This window comes from Portunus trituberculatus, chromosome 37, assembly GCF_017591435.1.
Source record: "Portunus trituberculatus isolate SZX2019 chromosome 37, ASM1759143v1, whole genome shotgun sequence".
Lineage (NCBI taxonomy): Eukaryota > Metazoa > Arthropoda > Malacostraca > Decapoda > Portunidae > Portunus > Portunus trituberculatus.
In genome coordinates, this window is record NC_059291.1 from 31,236,228 (window position 1) to 31,253,727 (window position 17,500).

The 17,500-nt window shown below is 46.2% G+C and overlaps 1 protein-coding gene across 2 annotated transcripts in view; it reads right to left on the minus strand.

Moving 5' to 3' along the window:
* LOC123514312 (afadin-like) overlaps nucleotides 1-17,500 on the minus strand; it is a 218,005-nt gene that overhangs the window by 6,760 nt on the left and 193,745 nt on the right. For both annotated transcript variants that reach the window (XR_006677567.1, XM_045272134.1), the window contains exons 22-25: nucleotides 10,034-10,099; nucleotides 6,967-7,159; nucleotides 3,417-3,620; nucleotides 113-250 (exon numbers count right to left, since the gene is read on the minus strand). Coding sequence is in view for 1 of the 2 variants with exons in the window: in XM_045272134.1 (XP_045128069.1) it covers nucleotides 113-250; nucleotides 3,417-3,620; nucleotides 6,967-7,159; nucleotides 10,034-10,099 (601 nt within the window). In the remaining variant the exon portion in view is untranslated. The remainder of the gene's footprint in view (nucleotides 1-112; nucleotides 251-3,416; nucleotides 3,621-6,966; nucleotides 7,160-10,033; nucleotides 10,100-17,500) is intronic.

Genomic DNA, 17,500 nt, shown 5'->3' on the forward strand with positions numbered 1-17,500 from the left:
GTGAATAATGTTTTCCTTACAGAGAATAAGTATGAAATGCAAGGTATTGTATATAACCAGGCAGGCATAGAATGTAGAAATGTATACTACACACACACACACACACACTTACTATTGAGAGAAGGAACCGACTTGGAGGCTTGAATGCGAGGGCCCTGGTGGAGGTGTGAGGGTGCAGGGGTGTCTTGGCCGTGCTCCAGCACTTTTGATGGCAGGTCTCGCTCACTCAAGTGCCGCCCACCAGGGTAACCTGCAGAAAATGGACCATGTAGTCAGTCACTATCAATGTACTATTTGCAGTGAAAGTGTCATTACCTTTTGCCTATAATTATAAACTAATTGGGTGTTTTTAGCACTTTTCTTAGCTACCACTATTCAGCAGGTGTCAGGAATGTCTCAAAAAAAGTTTGTTGTGACACTATATTTTCTCCATTCACTAATAAGGAAACTAGAACTTGTGAGTCCAACCATCCAATTTTGACAAAATTTTCCAGTCCATATATTTCCCAGAAAACTGTTTGGCACTTTTCTCAAAAACACATTGTACCATGTCTTCCACTCACTTTAAATAAATTATTTATAAATAAGATGCAGCTGAAATATCTTTTTCAATCAAGAACACTTCAGCAACACTTTCCATATTGATAATATATGAACCTAAATCATTGTGGAATTTGTTACAAAGAAATATGGAAAAAGTTCAATACAGTACATCAAACACTTCACAACGTCATATCCCTTGCTAATGACATTGAGAGGCTGAGTTTATATAGTAAAAGGTGTACAGACAATTGAGCACATATCAAAACATTTCATTCTGGTTATGAAAATCTATAGTATCTTTTGAATGCAAAGTAAAGCACTGATAGCAAATTTGCTAATCTTCCATTTAGTGAATGCCTATCTCAAACTTTACTTTGTGATTTAAGTCAATCATTTTTATTCTGGGAGGAGAATTCTTTACAGAAGCAGAAGACATGGGTCACTTCAATGACTCACTATGCAACACTCAAGGCTTTGGTACAATAAATCTCAAGCATGAAACCAAAGACTAGTTGTTTGTTGTTACATCACATTAAATATGAAACAAAACTTTACATATTTTCATTTATATAATGAAAAGAAAATTATTGCCATCAAACATATCTACGGTCTACAGTTTCCTAATTTACTGGACTTCAAAAAAGTTAAAATAAATCATGGAAAAGAACCAGAAAATGTTACTTAATGTATCAAGTTACCATCACTCACTATCTTACTAATGTAAATGTTGCAGATCTCTAAAACTTCTACTACTTCTATGACTGACATCTTGGTTTCCTCACACTAACGGAAGTAATATAAAAGTTTGTGAGGATCAATAATTTTCAAAGTTTGGCAATAGTAAGTAACTTTTGAGGAAGTAAAGTTCCTTGATATCCCATTTGGTGCAACTTCCCAATAGGTGATCCAACATTACCAACAAAGTGATATCACATGAATCTGATCTTTTGGAGTTATTAATAACATACAATAAACTTAAAACTAAAAAAAAAAACAATATATGAAAAAAAAAAAAAAAAAAACTACCAGCAGCCCTACTATTACACTGACACTAACTCTAATAACATCTCTTGAATGCATCAAACAGTCACAGGACCAGTGAATACAACACATAAGTATCTACCATTTCTGAACCTTCTGCAACATTTACCATACAAGTCTGAGTGAATTGGCATACTGATCTCACACCAGATAAAAACTTAAAAGATAAAAGCTTGCACACAACAAAAATTGAGATGATTTCACCAAAACAATAAAAAATATGTCAAAGAAAATGCTGAAAATAATTCATAAAGGTGCTGAAAAGAAAAATACAAAACATCAGACACACGTCTACTTAACAAAATGATGCACATCAATAATAATCAGGCAGGGTGGATTACAACTGGGTTAGTAATGAGGATACATGCAGGTGGATGCAGAAGGAAAGTTTCAACCACTTCTCATCCAGCAGCTCATCAAACCTGGACCACAAACCTGTAGCCTCTAACATCAGCAACAGCTACCAAAAGACAACACAACTAAACACCAATGTTTTGTCAATTCCATTTTGTGTGTCACCATTAGTTACTTCAAAGAACTGATTAACTGAGCTAGCTTCGGATTGTCACATGGCTCAGTGGTAACAAGGTCATAATATGAAGGTGATGGGAACAGATTCTGAGTGAAATATTGAGATGAGTGTGGAAGGAAAGATGTTGGTCAATGTTTCAAGCAGATTAAACTAGTTACTTGAGAATGAGTACTATACATATAATGAATCTGGTATCCAATGTGTAGTTCTTAAGATGAGGGATTAGACACAGAAGACAAATATATAGGCAAGTGTGTTATGAACCCTATCCTGTGTACCATTGTCAAGAGTCCAATTCCATGAGGTGTCACAAGTCCAGATTCCATGTTTAAGTTTTAACGTTAAAGAATGAATCACAGTTACAGATGATAGTCTTGGTAATGCTAGAATGGTTGAACTTTTGTCGTCCAGGTGTGTGAGACAAAGATGGTTGGCATGCAGGGTTGACACAGGTGCTTAAGAGAGAGAAGCAGAAGGTTCTCACTGTGCCACGTGGGGCTCACTCAGTTACCGATGGGGGCGGCACTGGTCGCTGGCTGCTGCTGTTGCTGCTGCGGTGGTAGAGGGGAGGAGGGAGGGGAGTGAACTAGCAGGAGGGATGGGGAGGATTGAGCTAAAGATGGAGCCATATTTTGCTGCTGCTGAAGGGTTGAAGGACAGTGCCTGTTGTGGTACCTCTTAGATGATGGGGGCATGACAAGTTTGGAGGGAAGGAGGGGGCACGAACTGCGGGAGACTAGCTTAGGAGGGCAAGGAGGGCCAGAAGGTAGGTATTCCTCACTATCATGCTCTGGGGCATCTGCAACACTTTCTTGGACAGAGACATCCACCAAGCTACGCCATGGCTTGGCATCATCATGGGTGTGACAGCTGAGGTCGATGCCACTGTCAGCTGCCAGGGTGGGAGGGCCTGAACGGCGCCGAACCACAGCAGCAGCACCACAACCGGCACCGTGACCTGCTGCTGCTTGCTGCTGCTGCTGAGGAAGCCTCCAAGATGAGGAAGAATTGGAAGAGGAGGAGGCAGTTGAAACATTACAAGAAGAGGAGCTTGGCTCAGAGGGAGGAGTGAAGGTGTACTTAGGAAGATCGGGGTTAGTACGGGTGCACTCCAGAGAGCGGTGGCGGATGCCCACCTCCACCCGCTCAGAGGGTATGACAGAAATGAGGGGGGCAGGGTGGAGGGGTGGTGGGGGATCTGGCCCCAGGTTGGGAAGGGAGGAACGTAGGGGAGAGAGTTTGGACTGAGCGTAGGCAGGCTTGTTAGTGGAGGCCGAGGCCCAGTGGTTCACATCTGTACCTTCTGGTTGAGCTGCCAGATTGGGGCTAGACCTGGCCATCAGGGAGCTGTGGGAGGAGGTGGGAGGAATGGGATGCTGGCGTGGGGGCTGGTTCCAGTCCACCAGCCGCTCGTTGTAGCCGCCCATGTTAGGTGTTGAATGGCTGTTAGTCATGGCGGTGCGAGGGACGTCCTCCACTCGCTGTTGAGTCTTCCGCAGTGATGCTAGAATGGTTAGTAGCTTGCTTAGCTCTCGATTCTCTCTCTCTCCCTCTCTCCATACACACATACAGACACAAGCATACACATTAGTGAAGCATCTTATGACTAGTAAGTTGCTCATCCATTCTGTCTGGTGCTTCAAGAATCATACTTCTGACTACGTACAGCAAAAAGCCAAGAAAGAGTATAGGGTAATCGAGTTCTTTCCTTCAGTCCACATGCAGGTTGACTCCCAAAAAGTGTGAGCTCAAACCCTCTCTCTGACACCAAGCAGGTCACTTTAAGTTTAATTCTTGTATACACAAGAGAAAATACAACTGTATAAGGGAAATGGAAATAAGTGAAGTGGAAGTCTACCTGGATTAGAGAAGTAAGATTATGGGGATACATTACTACTTGCCTAAAATGGCAGTTAAAGATTGAATGGTCATCTTTAGTTCAGAAGTCGCGGCCTAAATTTGTCCACCAAATATCCTTATTTTGTAAAACAAGGAAAAAACCTAAATAGGGGGAGGAAACATGCTGAGGGGAAAAGTAAAGAGCAAGATAAGAGAGTCCACAAACTGAGAAATTAACTACATAAGAGCAGAGCTTTCAAAACTCTTGGTTGCTCAGTTGGTTACTTACTCGAGGAAGCAGTTTTCCTACCATCATCATTTTCATGGCAACTGTCATTGGCCACAGCTGCCTCCTGCCTCTCCACACCACACCTCTCTTCCCACCCAGTACTTCTCATTCTTCCTTCACTCCAACTCTCTCCCTCTCTCTGCACATTCAGGACAGTATAACACTCACACACACACACACACACACACACACACACACACACACACACACACACACACACACACACACACACACACAAACTCGACTCACAATCGAGAGGCCCGGGTTCGAGTCCCGGTGCAGCGAGGCAAATGGGCAAGCCTCTTAATGTGTGGCCCCTGTTCACCTACCAGTAAATAGGTACGGGATGTAACTCAAGGGGTTGTGGCCTCGCTTTCCCAGTGTGTGGAATGTGTTGTGGTCTCAGTCCTACCTGAAGATCGGTCTATGAGCTCCGAGCTCGCTCCGTAATGGGAAAGACTGGCTGGGTGACCAGCAGGCAAACAAGATGAATTACACACCTACTGAGTCTTGGTCATCCTCTTTTAGAGATTTTGGTGAAACTTTTGCTGTAGCGTTAGACATATCAAAAACTCTTGATATAGTCTGGCATAAAGCTTTGATTTCAAAACTGCACTCCTACAGCTTCTATCCTTCTCTCTGCACCTTTATCTCAAGTTTCCTTTCTGACCGTTCTATTGTTGCTGTGGTAGATGGCCACTACTGGTCTCCTAAATCTAATAATAGTGGAGTTCTTCAGAGTTCTGTCTTGTCACCCACTCTCTTTCTATTATTCATTAATGACCTTCTTAACCAAACTTCTTGCCCTATCCACTCCTACGTTGATGATAACACCCTACATCTTTCCAAGTCCTTTCAGAGAACTCAACAGATCACGCACAGAATGCCTGACTTCAACAAAATCAATTGGGGCAGAGACGCCACAGAACGCCTGACTTCCAATCTTTCTAAGATTTCCAATTGGGGCAGAGAAAACCTAGTAGTTTTCAATGCCTCAAAAACTAAATTCCTCCATCTATCAACTCGACACAACTTTCCAGACAACTATCCCCTCTTCTTCAATGACACTCAACTGTCTCCCTCTTCCACACTGAATATCCTCGGTCTGTCCTTTACTCATAATCTTAACTGGAAACTTCACATCTCATCTCTTGCTAAAACAGCTTCTATGAAGTTAGGCGTTCTGAGGCGTCTCTGCCAGTTTTTCTTGCCCCTCCAACTGCTTATTCTATATAAGGGCCTTATCCGCCCCTGTATGGAGTACTCTTCACATGTTTGGGGGGTTTCCAGTCACACAGTTTTACTAGATAGGGTGGAATCAAAAGCTTTTCATCTCATCAACTCCCCTCCTCTGACTAACTGTCTTCAGCCTCTTTCTCACCGCCAAAATGTTGCATCTCTTTCTATCTTTTATCGCTATTTTCATGCTTACTGTTCTACTGATCTTGCTAACTGCATGCCTCTCCTCCTCCTACAGCCTTGCTGCACAAGGCTTTCTTCTTCCTCTCATCCCTATTCTGTCCAACTCTCTAACGCAAGAGTTAACCAGTACTCTCAATCGTTCATACCTTTCACTGGTAAACTCTGGAACTCCCTCCCCGCATCTGTATTTCCAAATTCCTATGACTTGTCTCCTTTTAAGAGGGAAGTATCGGGGCATTTGCTCTCTAATTTTGGCTGACGTTTTTCCCTTTGTAGAGAGCCAGCACTCAAGTGGGCCTTTTTTTTTTTTATCTTTTCTTTTTTTTGCCTTTGGCTGGCTCTCTTCCCTTCACACACACACACACACACACACACACACACACACACACACACACACACACACACATATTCACACAGGCCAGTAAGACCTATGGAAGTATAGTATCAACACATCACACCATTCCAAACAAGAGCACATGACACCACCAACACATCCTTACCATACCACCATCAGCCTAACTCCTTCAGACCCACCCCGACCCACCAAGCTTAAGACTGCCACCTCCCACCTGTCCATTAATGGCTACACTAATCTCCATCACATTATCTAGCTATTTTCAGGACAATGGGTGTAGAGAGAGAGAGAGAGAGAGAGAGAGAGAGAGAGAGAGAGAGAGAGAGAGAGAGAGAGAGAGAGAGAGAGAGACTCAGTCAAGGGTCAGACACACCTTTTAGTAGTTATAGTGCTACCTGTATTGTTAGTCCATTCACTATTATGACACGAGCAGTATCTACCATGCTGCTTCCCACCCAGCACCGTTCAGAGAGGAGTATTTCATGCTTGGTAGAGGACAGACAGCCAAGTTATGATTGAGATCCACCAGTAAACTCATCACCGAATAATACTTGTAGTACATGAATCTCTGACAGCATGACACCAGCACACCATACGTACACAACATCCACCCTAAGATGTTCTCAGCTCCAGGTTTAGTCCTACCTTTTTTGGCTCGCATTACTTGACTGGAAAACTTAATAACTAAGATCTAAATAGTATTCAGGTATAACTCAAAATATCAGAACTAGATATTGTAGCACTTGTAATAGTAGTAGTAGTATTTGTAGTTAGAAGCTATTGTTGTAGTAATCCAGTGTGGGGAAGTGACAAGAAACTTCGGTAAGAACTGGCACTAAATCGACGGTGACGATAATAAATTTACTTACAAAACACGTTATCACTTACAAGCATGTTTATAAGTATACCACCTAACTTACTATGTGTGTGTGTATATATACCCACCTCGGTTTGCGTGTGGCGAGGGCTGGGAGAGGATGGTGGCCAGGCCGTGGTAGATGGCTCCCTGGCGCGCAACCTCCAGGGTCACCACTGGGCCCGTCTCCATCATGTACTCTGCTGCGCGCTCCTGCGTTATGCCGATCAGCGACTTGCCATCCACGGACAACAGCTGGTCGCCCGCCTGTAGTCGCCCGTCCTGCAGAATCGACACACAATAAATTTATAGTAGTAGTAGTAGTAGTAGTAGTAGTAGTAGTAGTAGTAGTAGTAGTAGTAGTAGTAGTAGTAGTAGTAGTAGTAGTAGTAGTAGTAGTAGTAGTAGTAGTAGTAGTAGTAATAATAATAATAATAATAATAATAATAATAATAATAATAATAATAATAATAATAATAATTTTAATAATAAAGTAGTAGTAGTAGTAACAGTAGTAGTAGTAGTAGTAGTAGTAGTAGTAGTAGTAGTAGTAGTAGTAGTAGTAGTAGTAGTGCTACATAAAGAATGTAGTAGCAGTAGTAGTAGTAGTAGTAGTAGTAGTAGTAGTAGTAGTAGTAGTAGTAGTAGTAGTAGTAGTAGTAGTAGTAGTAGTAGTAGTGCTACATAGCTACTGTTACAAGTTATCACTCAAACAAGTGACTATTGTTTTTATCTTTTTATTTATTATTTTTTTCTAATTTTCGTTACAGCCTGAGGTGATGGAAAACGTTTGCATTCTCCAGTGATGCTACACAACACATTCATATGGTATGTTGCGGTGATATTTCGCTTGTTCAAGATTATATAACAATCTCTCTCTCTCTCTCTCTCTCTCTCTCTCTCTCTCTCTCGTCTGCACACTGCTGTGAAGATCCTCTCATTATTGTTTCCTGCTTGACAACACAAACCCAGCCGGCTAACACTGGTGCTGATCACAAAGTATTGTGCCATCGGATGCAAGATTTGTGATACTTATACAAAGCAAAAACTGATTAATACTGGATTCATCTGAAGTCTAAACCATTGTAAAATACAGGAATGGTTACATCTTGAGTAAAAAAGTCAAGGTCTGATCTAGGTAGAGGGGCAGCAGACCGCACAGGATGACAGGAGGATAATGAGAACGCTATTGAATAACAGGAGAGATGCTGAATAATAAAAGAGATACTTAATAACTGCACATTAATAAACAACGAAAACACGCCGGTTAACAAACGTGCGAGCATTCAGGAAGGCAAGTCACACCTATACCTTGAAAGTTATACAAATGTTCACCTCAACGTGCGTAACAGATTAAGGCCCATATTCGGAAACGTTTTGCTCTCTCACCATTACTGCTTTCCAGAGACTCCCGTTGAAGATACTCGTGCTTTTAAGAGTGTTTTTTTTTTATAGGAGAGTCTTAAAAACCCGGCTAGTTGTTTCTGTGGCCTTGGAAAATTGTCTTAGTGAGGGAGGAAGGCGTAACTGAAGACTGACGTAACACAGACTGATTGATAATTACTGTACGTTCTCAAATAATTCAGATAATCAACGAATCAGCTGATAAATGTTATATGCATGAGGCAACACAACACACACCTATATCTAATAGAGTTACGGATGCTACACGTGCACTAGTGACCTTGACGGAGGAGTGGGTGATAGGAGGCACGACAGGTGAGGCAGGGGATGGCAGGGGATGAGGGGTCAAGGTGAGGACGACACGGAAGAGGGAGCAGAAAGCCTCAAGGGAAGGAAGGAGGGAGGGAACTCAGAGCAGGACAGTGGAAGGTGGCGGAGACAAAGGAGATATTGATAAATGAAGGGAAAGAACAGGAGATAAGGAGGGAAAAGGAGACAAAGAATGGGTTAGTGAAGATAAAATGGAGTGAATGAAGGTAATAGGAGAGGAAAGTAAAGAGAGAGACTGTCCCAGGTTAGTTGTCGTTAAATATGTTATTTCCAGAGAGAGAGAGAGAGAGAGAGAGAGAGAGAGAGAGAGAGAGAGAGAGAGAGAGAGAGAGAGTCACGGAATGGAAGGACGGACGTGGGAAGGATGAGTAAGGGAAGGATTAAATTGTAGGAAGGATGACTTGTATCAGCATGTCGCGACTTGACTCACACACACACACACACACACACACACACACACACACACACACACACACACACACACACACACGGTAGCTCAGTGGTTAGAGCGCTGGCTTCACAAGCCAGAGGACCGGGGTTCGATTCCCCGGCCAGGTGGAGATATTTGGGTGTGTCTCCTTTCACGTGTAGCCCCTGTTCACCTAGCAGTGAGTAGGTACGGGATGTAAATCGAGGAGTTGTGACCTTGTTGTTCCGGTGTGTGTTGTGTGCCTGGTCTCAGGCCTATCCGAAGATCGGAAATAATGAGCTCTGAATTCGTTCCGTAGGGTAACGTCTGGCTGTCTCGTCAGAGACTGCAGCAGATCAAACAGTGAAATACACACACACACACACACACACACACACACACACACACACACACACACACACACACACATCTTGACGATGGCAGAGAGAGAGAGAGAGAGAGAGAGAGAGAGAGAGAGAGAGAGAGAGAGAGAGAGAGAGAGAGAGAGAGAGAGAGAGAGAGAGAGAGAGAGAGAGAGAGAGAGAGAGAGACGTGGGAAGGATGGTTAGGAAAGGATTAAATTGAGGAAGGAAAGGAAACTTGTATCAGCGTGTGGCGACGTGACTCTCTTAACCACACGTCTTAACAGAGAGAGAGAGGGAGAGAGAGAGAGAGAGAGAGAGAGAGAGAGAGAGAGAGAGAGAGAGAGAGAGAGAGAGAGAGAGAGAGAGAGAGAGAGAGAGAGAGAGAGAATAGTTCAAAGAAACGTTAGTCGTGTTTAATACCAAGGCCGAGTAGCCACTGGGAGCGAGTAGGCGGCCTGGCTACTCTCAAAGTTAAGGAAGAAAAAACTAAGCACAAAAAATATATAAGACTGAGTAAACCGATGAATAATAAGCCTTGAACTATAGGCGTCGAGAGCGAGAGAGAGAGAGAGAGAGAGAGAGAGAGAGAGAGAGAGAGAGAGAGAGAGAGAGAGAGAGAGACTGACTTCCTGGTGGGCACTCCCTTACCTGGTCCGCTGCTCCGCCTGGCACGACACTCTTGATGTAGATGCCCAGCTTGTCTTGGTTGACGCCCTGCAACAAAGAGACACCAGCTTAGTGATGTACCGCTGGGGGAAGAAGCACTTGACCCCTTCAGTACTGGAACGCATTTTTATCACGATTTTTTTGGTATGATACGAGACCATTTTATTGACATCAGGAATCTGGGTCTATGGAGGTCACAAGGTTAATGGCCAGAGTCTTCACTATTTTAATCCCCACATAAGATTCTGAAGCTGTATAAAATCACCAAAACGCGTCATGGTACTGAAGGGGTTAATGTCTACCAAACACGACACATTTAATACCTCTTGTTCTTAACCTTTTCAATACTGGGACACATTTTTACCTTCAGATCTGTGTACGATTAGACCATTGTACTGACATTAGGAAGGGTCTATGGATGTCACAAGATTAATGGCCAGTCTTCACTATTTTAATCCTCCACATGAGACTCTGAAGTTGTATAAAATCACTAAATAGTAAGCAAAATTAATATGGAAACGCCTCCTGGTACTGAAGGGTTTAAGTGAATGGCTCAATGTAAGTTATGAAGTTATATAGACAGTTATTCAATTATTTAGTGCTCTTGTGTCCGTGAACAGAATGAATGGTTGATATAAATAGTGTGTATGATGTAGAGTGACAGTGCAGTAGATGCTAATAAGGAATGAGGGCGTGTTCTATACGTAACACGGGATTTACCTTAAAAACACCTAGAATACAAACCTTAACCTTTTCGGAGTTAAGCAACACACACACACACACACACACACACACACACACACACACACACACACACACACACACACACACACACACACACACAGCTATCCCCGGCATGCATCCCGTATACGTACACGACGCACCCTGCACGGCCGGCCATCCTGTGTACCCTCCGCCCCGCCCCTACAACACCCTAACCCCCCTTCACCCCGCGCTCGTGACCGCATCATGGGCACAGGGCAACTGATTCCCCCACAGCCCATTTTTTTTTACAATATTGTTTATGGCGAGTGTTTTTGCTGCAGCTGCTAATTATCATGGTAACGGCGTTGCTGGTGCTGGCGCTGGTGATGGAGTTGCTGTTGCTGGTGACGGTAGTGAGGGTTACATAAGAACTGAATAAAAAGTCCCCGTCCTTGGCGCCTTCCGTCACGACAATCAGCGACATTCTCTAGCGTTCCGGGGTCTTGTCTACAGTGCTTCTACCAGGCTGTAGTGGACATTACTGAGGGTTTTCGTGGTTCAAGAGAAAGCTTAACAAGGCTTCTGCGCTGTCTACTGGAGAAGGTATACATAACTGGACAACTAATCATGTTTGAGGCCTTTATAAGCAGTCCTTGCGAGGGAACAAAGCGATCTCAAAACACTGGCCACGGATTTGACGTGCGTTGTGCTTGTCAGTCAAGGAACCGACAGCCCATAGCGCAGCGCTCGTCCGCCGGGCTGCATGCACTGGCCGTTGACAGACAATACCGAGGTTGTTTTAAAGCCACTCGACCAGTATAAAGGGAAGGCATGACCTGGCGACCCCTAATCCACGCCCTTGAGCCTCCGCAGCTGCTGTCCCGACATACCGCAGCCTCGTAAAAGGAAGAACACAGGATACAACACAATGCCGAGGACGCAGCAAGGACTATTCAGAGAGAGAGAGAGAGAGAGAGAGAGAGAGAGAGAGAGAGAGAGAGAGAGAGAGAGAGAGATATTGTACTGTAGTGTTCCTTTTGTTCCCCGGCGCCCTGCCACGCTGCCTATTACTTTGGAGGTTGTTTTGGGGGTAGCCAGCGTAACCCGAGAGCCTAAGGTGGCGTGTTTTGGCGGGTCAGCAAGATGAGGCGGCGGGGGCCCCACGACGGACCATGGATAGGGGACCCCCTCTTCTGCCAGGCCCGGGACACAGTAGGAGGGAGGGAGGCTCGCAGCAGGGTGGGTCGGTCCCACTCCCCGTCCAGCTGCTCGGGTCCTGCCATCACAAAGGATCTGTCAGAAACCTGTCCGTCTGTAGCAGCGGAGGCGGAGGAGGAAGAGAGGGAAGCGCCTAATATGCAGCGGACCTCGGCCTTGGGAGAAAGTCGGCCTATATTGGTGTGTGCAGCAGAACAATAGAGGAAATCATTCTCTCTCTCTCTCTCTCTCTCTCTCTCTCTCTCTCCGTGTGCCCTGCCGGTGGAGGTCAGGCGGATCTCACCACGGCGCGGGAGGGGAGGTCGAGAGGGCCAACCAGAACACGTTGCCGTCCCTGACTTCAGCCAAAAACAAAAGTTTTACAACCCTCCTCCTCTTACTACTCCTTCCTCTCACTCTCTCTCTCTCTCTCTCTCTCTCTCTCTCTCTTTCCATCCTCATTTCTTTTTCGTCCTCACGTCAGTTTCCCATCTTCCATAACCTCTTGTTGTCTCGTTTCTCCTCACTATCTTCTCTCCTCATCGTCCTCACCGTCTCCTAACCTCTCATACCAGCGTTCCTCCTTTCTATCCTCTAAGCCCTTCCTTCTCCTCCATCATCTTTCATTAAGCTTCTCATCTCATTCTCTTCAATAATCCCTCTCCTTGTCCCTCTTGCCTTTCTCTCCCACTCTCTCTTTTCGGCAGCACATCACTTTCCCAGCCGCACCTTTACACCGGGTTCAACCACAGGCGGCTCCAGGAATCCCGCCAGGTAATGATGCGAGAGCCGAGGATGAGTGGGTGTCAGTTATCTGTGTCTGTGTTTCTTAGTCTATCTTTACGAACACTTTTCTATGGATACTTTGAGGCAGTGGAGGCGTCGTTCTCTCAGCGGTATTGTGCATTACTGTCTGGTATACGCTAAGACTGGTATGAAGCGGCTAGTCTTGCTCACTTAATGCTGCTTTGATGCGTACAAGTTTGGCCGGTCGGTTAAAAGCTTGTTCTGATACTTTCTCTTTATACCCACTGCATTTTCGTCTTCTTTCTTTCCTCATTGTTTGTCTTCCTCCGTTCTCTTTTCTTTGTGGTGTCTTCTCACTCCACATGTCAAATAATTTACATCTATTCACTTTCCTTTGGCGACTTCATTTTAGTTTCAGTAGTAAGTGTGACCTACATCATAATGGCCACTTGGACCAAAGCACCCCCTAAGTAAAACCACGGTGTACACATACAAGGAGCGGGCCGAGGACAGCGTGTACCCTGGACTGCAGCGTACACAGAGAAGCTAGGCATATACATCTTGTCACCACGTGTGTCTAAATTACATTAACACATGTGACTGGTGTGTGCAAAGAAACCATGCTACTGTACACTTAGCAAGACAACACACACACACACACACACACACACACACACACACACACACACACACACACACACACACACACACACACAATAACGAACACATAGCTAACTGTGTTGCGTATACAGTAGCAGTGATAGCGTAGGTGTGCCAAACCCCACCTCCTCCCTTCCTTCCCACACATAGCACTCTCTACCTGACCCGCCGTGCTCACCCAAGCTAGAGGTTTCGAGGGCGTCTGACCTAACGGTGTGGGTGCCAACTTATCACACTCTGCCATTGTTTTACTGTCAAGAAGGAGAACATGGAGGAGGAGGAGGAGAATGGATCGTCATCTAAGGGATGTGTGCAATTCTGCGGTTACTGTCGAGATAGAATATAATGTATCAGAAGGGGTGGCGCTGACGGTGGGGTGAAGGGGGAGCTAGCTGCGGGGTGACTGTTTGCGGGTGGGTAGGTGTAGGAGCGTGTGATGGGGTGAAGGTATGTGGTGAGGAAGGTAGGAGGTGTGCGTGAAAAGTGTGAGTGTGTGGTGAAGGTGTGCGGGTGATGGTGTGCGAATGGTCGCGGTGTGAGTGTGACGGGGTGTGACCGAGGTGCAGCACAGGGGGTGGGGTAGAAGTGGGTGGGGCGGGGAGAGGCGAGGGAGGGAGGAGGGGTGGGAGGGGGGTAGAGTGGGGCAGACGTGACGTAGCAGCAGCTTCCGGCGTGGGGGCAGGGAACCGTGACGTAACAAAGAAGCGGCCAGGTGTTGTGGTGATGTACCCGCCCCTCCACACCCCGCCCACCCCAGCCCGCCCTGCCCGCCCGCCCGCCCGCCCGCCCGCCCCGTCCCGTCCCGCCCTCACCTGCTGTCCGATACCTGCACTCCCCCATCATCTAATCCCTACTAAAACTTTTCCCCTTCCTCCCACTGTTATTTCCCATCCCTTGCCCTGCCACACTTCACCTCCCTCGTGGTAACTCTCCACATCTCCCGTCCACTTCCCCTTCCCTCCCTCAGAGCAGCTCTCCCTCTCTCTTGTCCACGTCCCAGCCCCCACCCCCACCCCCTCCACTAAACACCTGTTAGAGATTAGGAGGAATTGAGAGAGCAAAGGGAAGGAGGGAAGGAGTGTGGCATGGGCGCGTGGCCTTTTTCTTCCTTTCCTATTTCCTTCCATCTGTTCTACATGACATACGTGAGAAAATCTACACACACACACACACACACACAGAGAACAATTGAAACACGAAAACATAGGCAGGTGGTGTGGAATAGCAAAGCACCACTATCAATCACCATTACGTGTCACGGGAAACCTAGGAACGACTCCGTGCTTCTGACTCCACTGTATCATTACTATTTATGATTTCAAGGCGCGGCAGAACAGGGTGCATTGTATAACACGCGGGGAGAAAGAGAGAGAGAGAGAGAGAGAGAGAGAGAGAGAGAGAGAGAGAGAGAGAGAGAGAGAGAGAGAGAGAGAGAGAGAGAGAGAGAGAGAGAGAGAGAGAAGGGGGAGGGGTGAATAAAGTAGTCACTGATTTAACGAGCAGGAGGGGAAAAGATGGAGGGCATGGGAGCTGGCACAATACAATCCCCCCTTACTCACTCGCTCCCTGCATTGTTCTTCCTTACCCACCTATATTCCACACACGTGCTATATACATTACCTGAGTAAATCACGTAATAGTACATGAACCGAATACCATGGAAGTAAACAATGCTCTTTTTTCTTTCTTTCTTTATTTATTCTGCTATTGTATGAAAATGATGCGTCTCTCTCTCTCTCTCTCTCTCTCTCTCTCTCTCTCTCTCAGGGTAATGACCACCAAATGAAAGGAAACACAGCATTCATCCGGTCCTGCTCCTCACTCCCCCTTCCCCCCACAGCTAAACACCCACCACGTCCAAACCTCCCCTTCACCACTCCCTCCGTCCCTCCCCTTCACCACTCCTTCCCTACCGATGCTCATTAGAAGTATCCTCCTCATTTGGTTCCCTTTCCTTCCTACCATAGCTTGCGATTCCCTCCGCCAAGTCTCTCTCTCTCTCTCTCTCTCTCTCTCTCTCTCCTTCAAAAATTCATCACCGCCCTCATCATCCTAATTTTCTTCACCCTGTCCCTTTTTTATCCACCTCCCTTCCTCCACCTGTCCCTACAATGCCCTTCCTCCTTCTTTCATTACTTATCTCCCATCCTGTTCTCTCTCTCTCTCTCTCTCTCTCTCTCTCTCTCTCTCTCTCTCTCTCTCGCTTCTTAAAACAGTCGTGTCGTCCATGCAAATTGTAGCTTCTGCTTGAAAATGCTCGACTTCCTCTTATTCTGCACGAAGAGGAGGAGGAGGAGGAGGAGGGATATATGTGTGTGTGTGTGTGTGTGTGTGTGTGTGTGTGTGTGTGTGTGTGTGTGTGTGTGTGTGTGTGTGTGTGTGTGTGTGTGTGTGTGTGTGTGTGTGTGTGTGTGTGTGTGTGTGTGTGTGTGTGTGTCAGCGAGGAAATTTTGCACCATGTTCCCACCACCTTCTCGCCTTCCACTGCCCGCCACATTCTCTCTCTCTCTCTCTCTCTCTCTCATCCCAGGATCCGAAAAAGGAAAACCTGACCTTAATCCTGGCCGCTACAGTTACCACCACCACCAGCACCACCACCACCACTCGTGTGTTACTTCTTCCCCTCCCACGTGGTTACAACCTTCCCCTTCTCTTTGCTGCCCTCCCGTCACCCTCTTCTTCTTCTTCTTCTTCCTCCTCCCATTACCTTCCCTCTTAAGTGGTGAGTAAACCTTTCCTTCTCCCCTTTCCCCTCCCTTCAGTGTCTCCTCCTCGACATGGTTACTTGACTGTCTCTCCTCTTCCCCCCTTCCTTCTCCTCTTTTCTCTCCCCTCCCCCTCCTCCTCCTCTTTTAGCTTCTTTTCCTTTTTCTCTATTTTCATATCTCTTTGCTTTCTTTGATACCTTTCTTATCCCTCCTCCTCCTCCTCCTTTCTTTCTCCTTCCCTTCTCCTCTTTTATCTTCTTTTCCTCTTTTTCTCTCTCTCTCTTCATATCTCTTCGCTTTCTTTGATATGTTTCTTAGATTTTTCCTTCCTCTTTTTTACTGTTCTACCTTCCTTTCCCATTTCTCTTCTGCCTCCTTCTGGGGACTGGTTCCTTACCGATCTCCCATTCCTCCCCCCTTTCTACCTCCCTAATTCCCTTTCCATCTTCTTTTATCTTCTCTTCTTTGACAACCTTCCCTTTTTATTCCTTTCCACCTCCCTTCGCCGCCTCTTAGACATGGTTACTCCTTATCAATCTTCTATTCTTCTCTTTTCCATCCTCTTTCGCCTCATTTTCTTCAAACATTTTTCCTCTATCAACGCTTTCTACCTTAACTCCACTTCAATGTCCACCTTCCTTCCCGCTTACCTTTCTTTTTTTCTTCCCCTTTTCTACCTCAGCTTCAATAACTCTTCAACTCCCCTTTTTCTCTTTCTCCCTCATCTATCACCACCATTTCTGTATCCCTTCACCTCATCTCCCGTTCCTATCAACTCCCCTTCAATGTCCCTTCACTTCTTCACCACAGTTCCTTGACACCCTCCCTTCACCTTTCCCCTCCCCCTCCTCCCCCTGTCCTGGCCTCTCCTCCACCCTCACCCAGCGTCCTCAGGTCACGACCCCTCCTGCACCGTGGCCGGGCAACATGACGTCATGCCACACCCTTGACCGCCACCCCCTCCACCCACTATGGGCGCGGCGCTAGGTATTACGGGACACGAATCATGGGAGGAGGAGGAGGAGGAGGAGGAGGAGGAGGAGGAGGAGGAGGAGGAGGAGGATTAAAGTATTGGTTCTGGATCATAATTTCAGCTGATCCTTCTTACGAATACTCAACACGTCTCTCTCTCTCTCTTACCCGGTCGTACCACCACGGCCGCCCACACGCCGCGCCCACACCCACCAACACACTGGCGCATACAGCAGCCCACCATTAATGAGGGAAGCATCACACACAAGTTATAATGTCTCACCAATCGCTGGAGAGAGAGAGAGAGAGAGAGAGAGAGAGAGAGAGAGAGAGAGAGAGAGAGAGAGAGAGAGGAGAGGAGAGGAGAGGAGAGGAGAGGAGAGGAGAGGAGAGGAGAGGAGAGGAGAGGAGAGGAGAGGAGAGGAGAGGAGAGGAAAGGAAAGGAAAGGAAAGGAAAGGA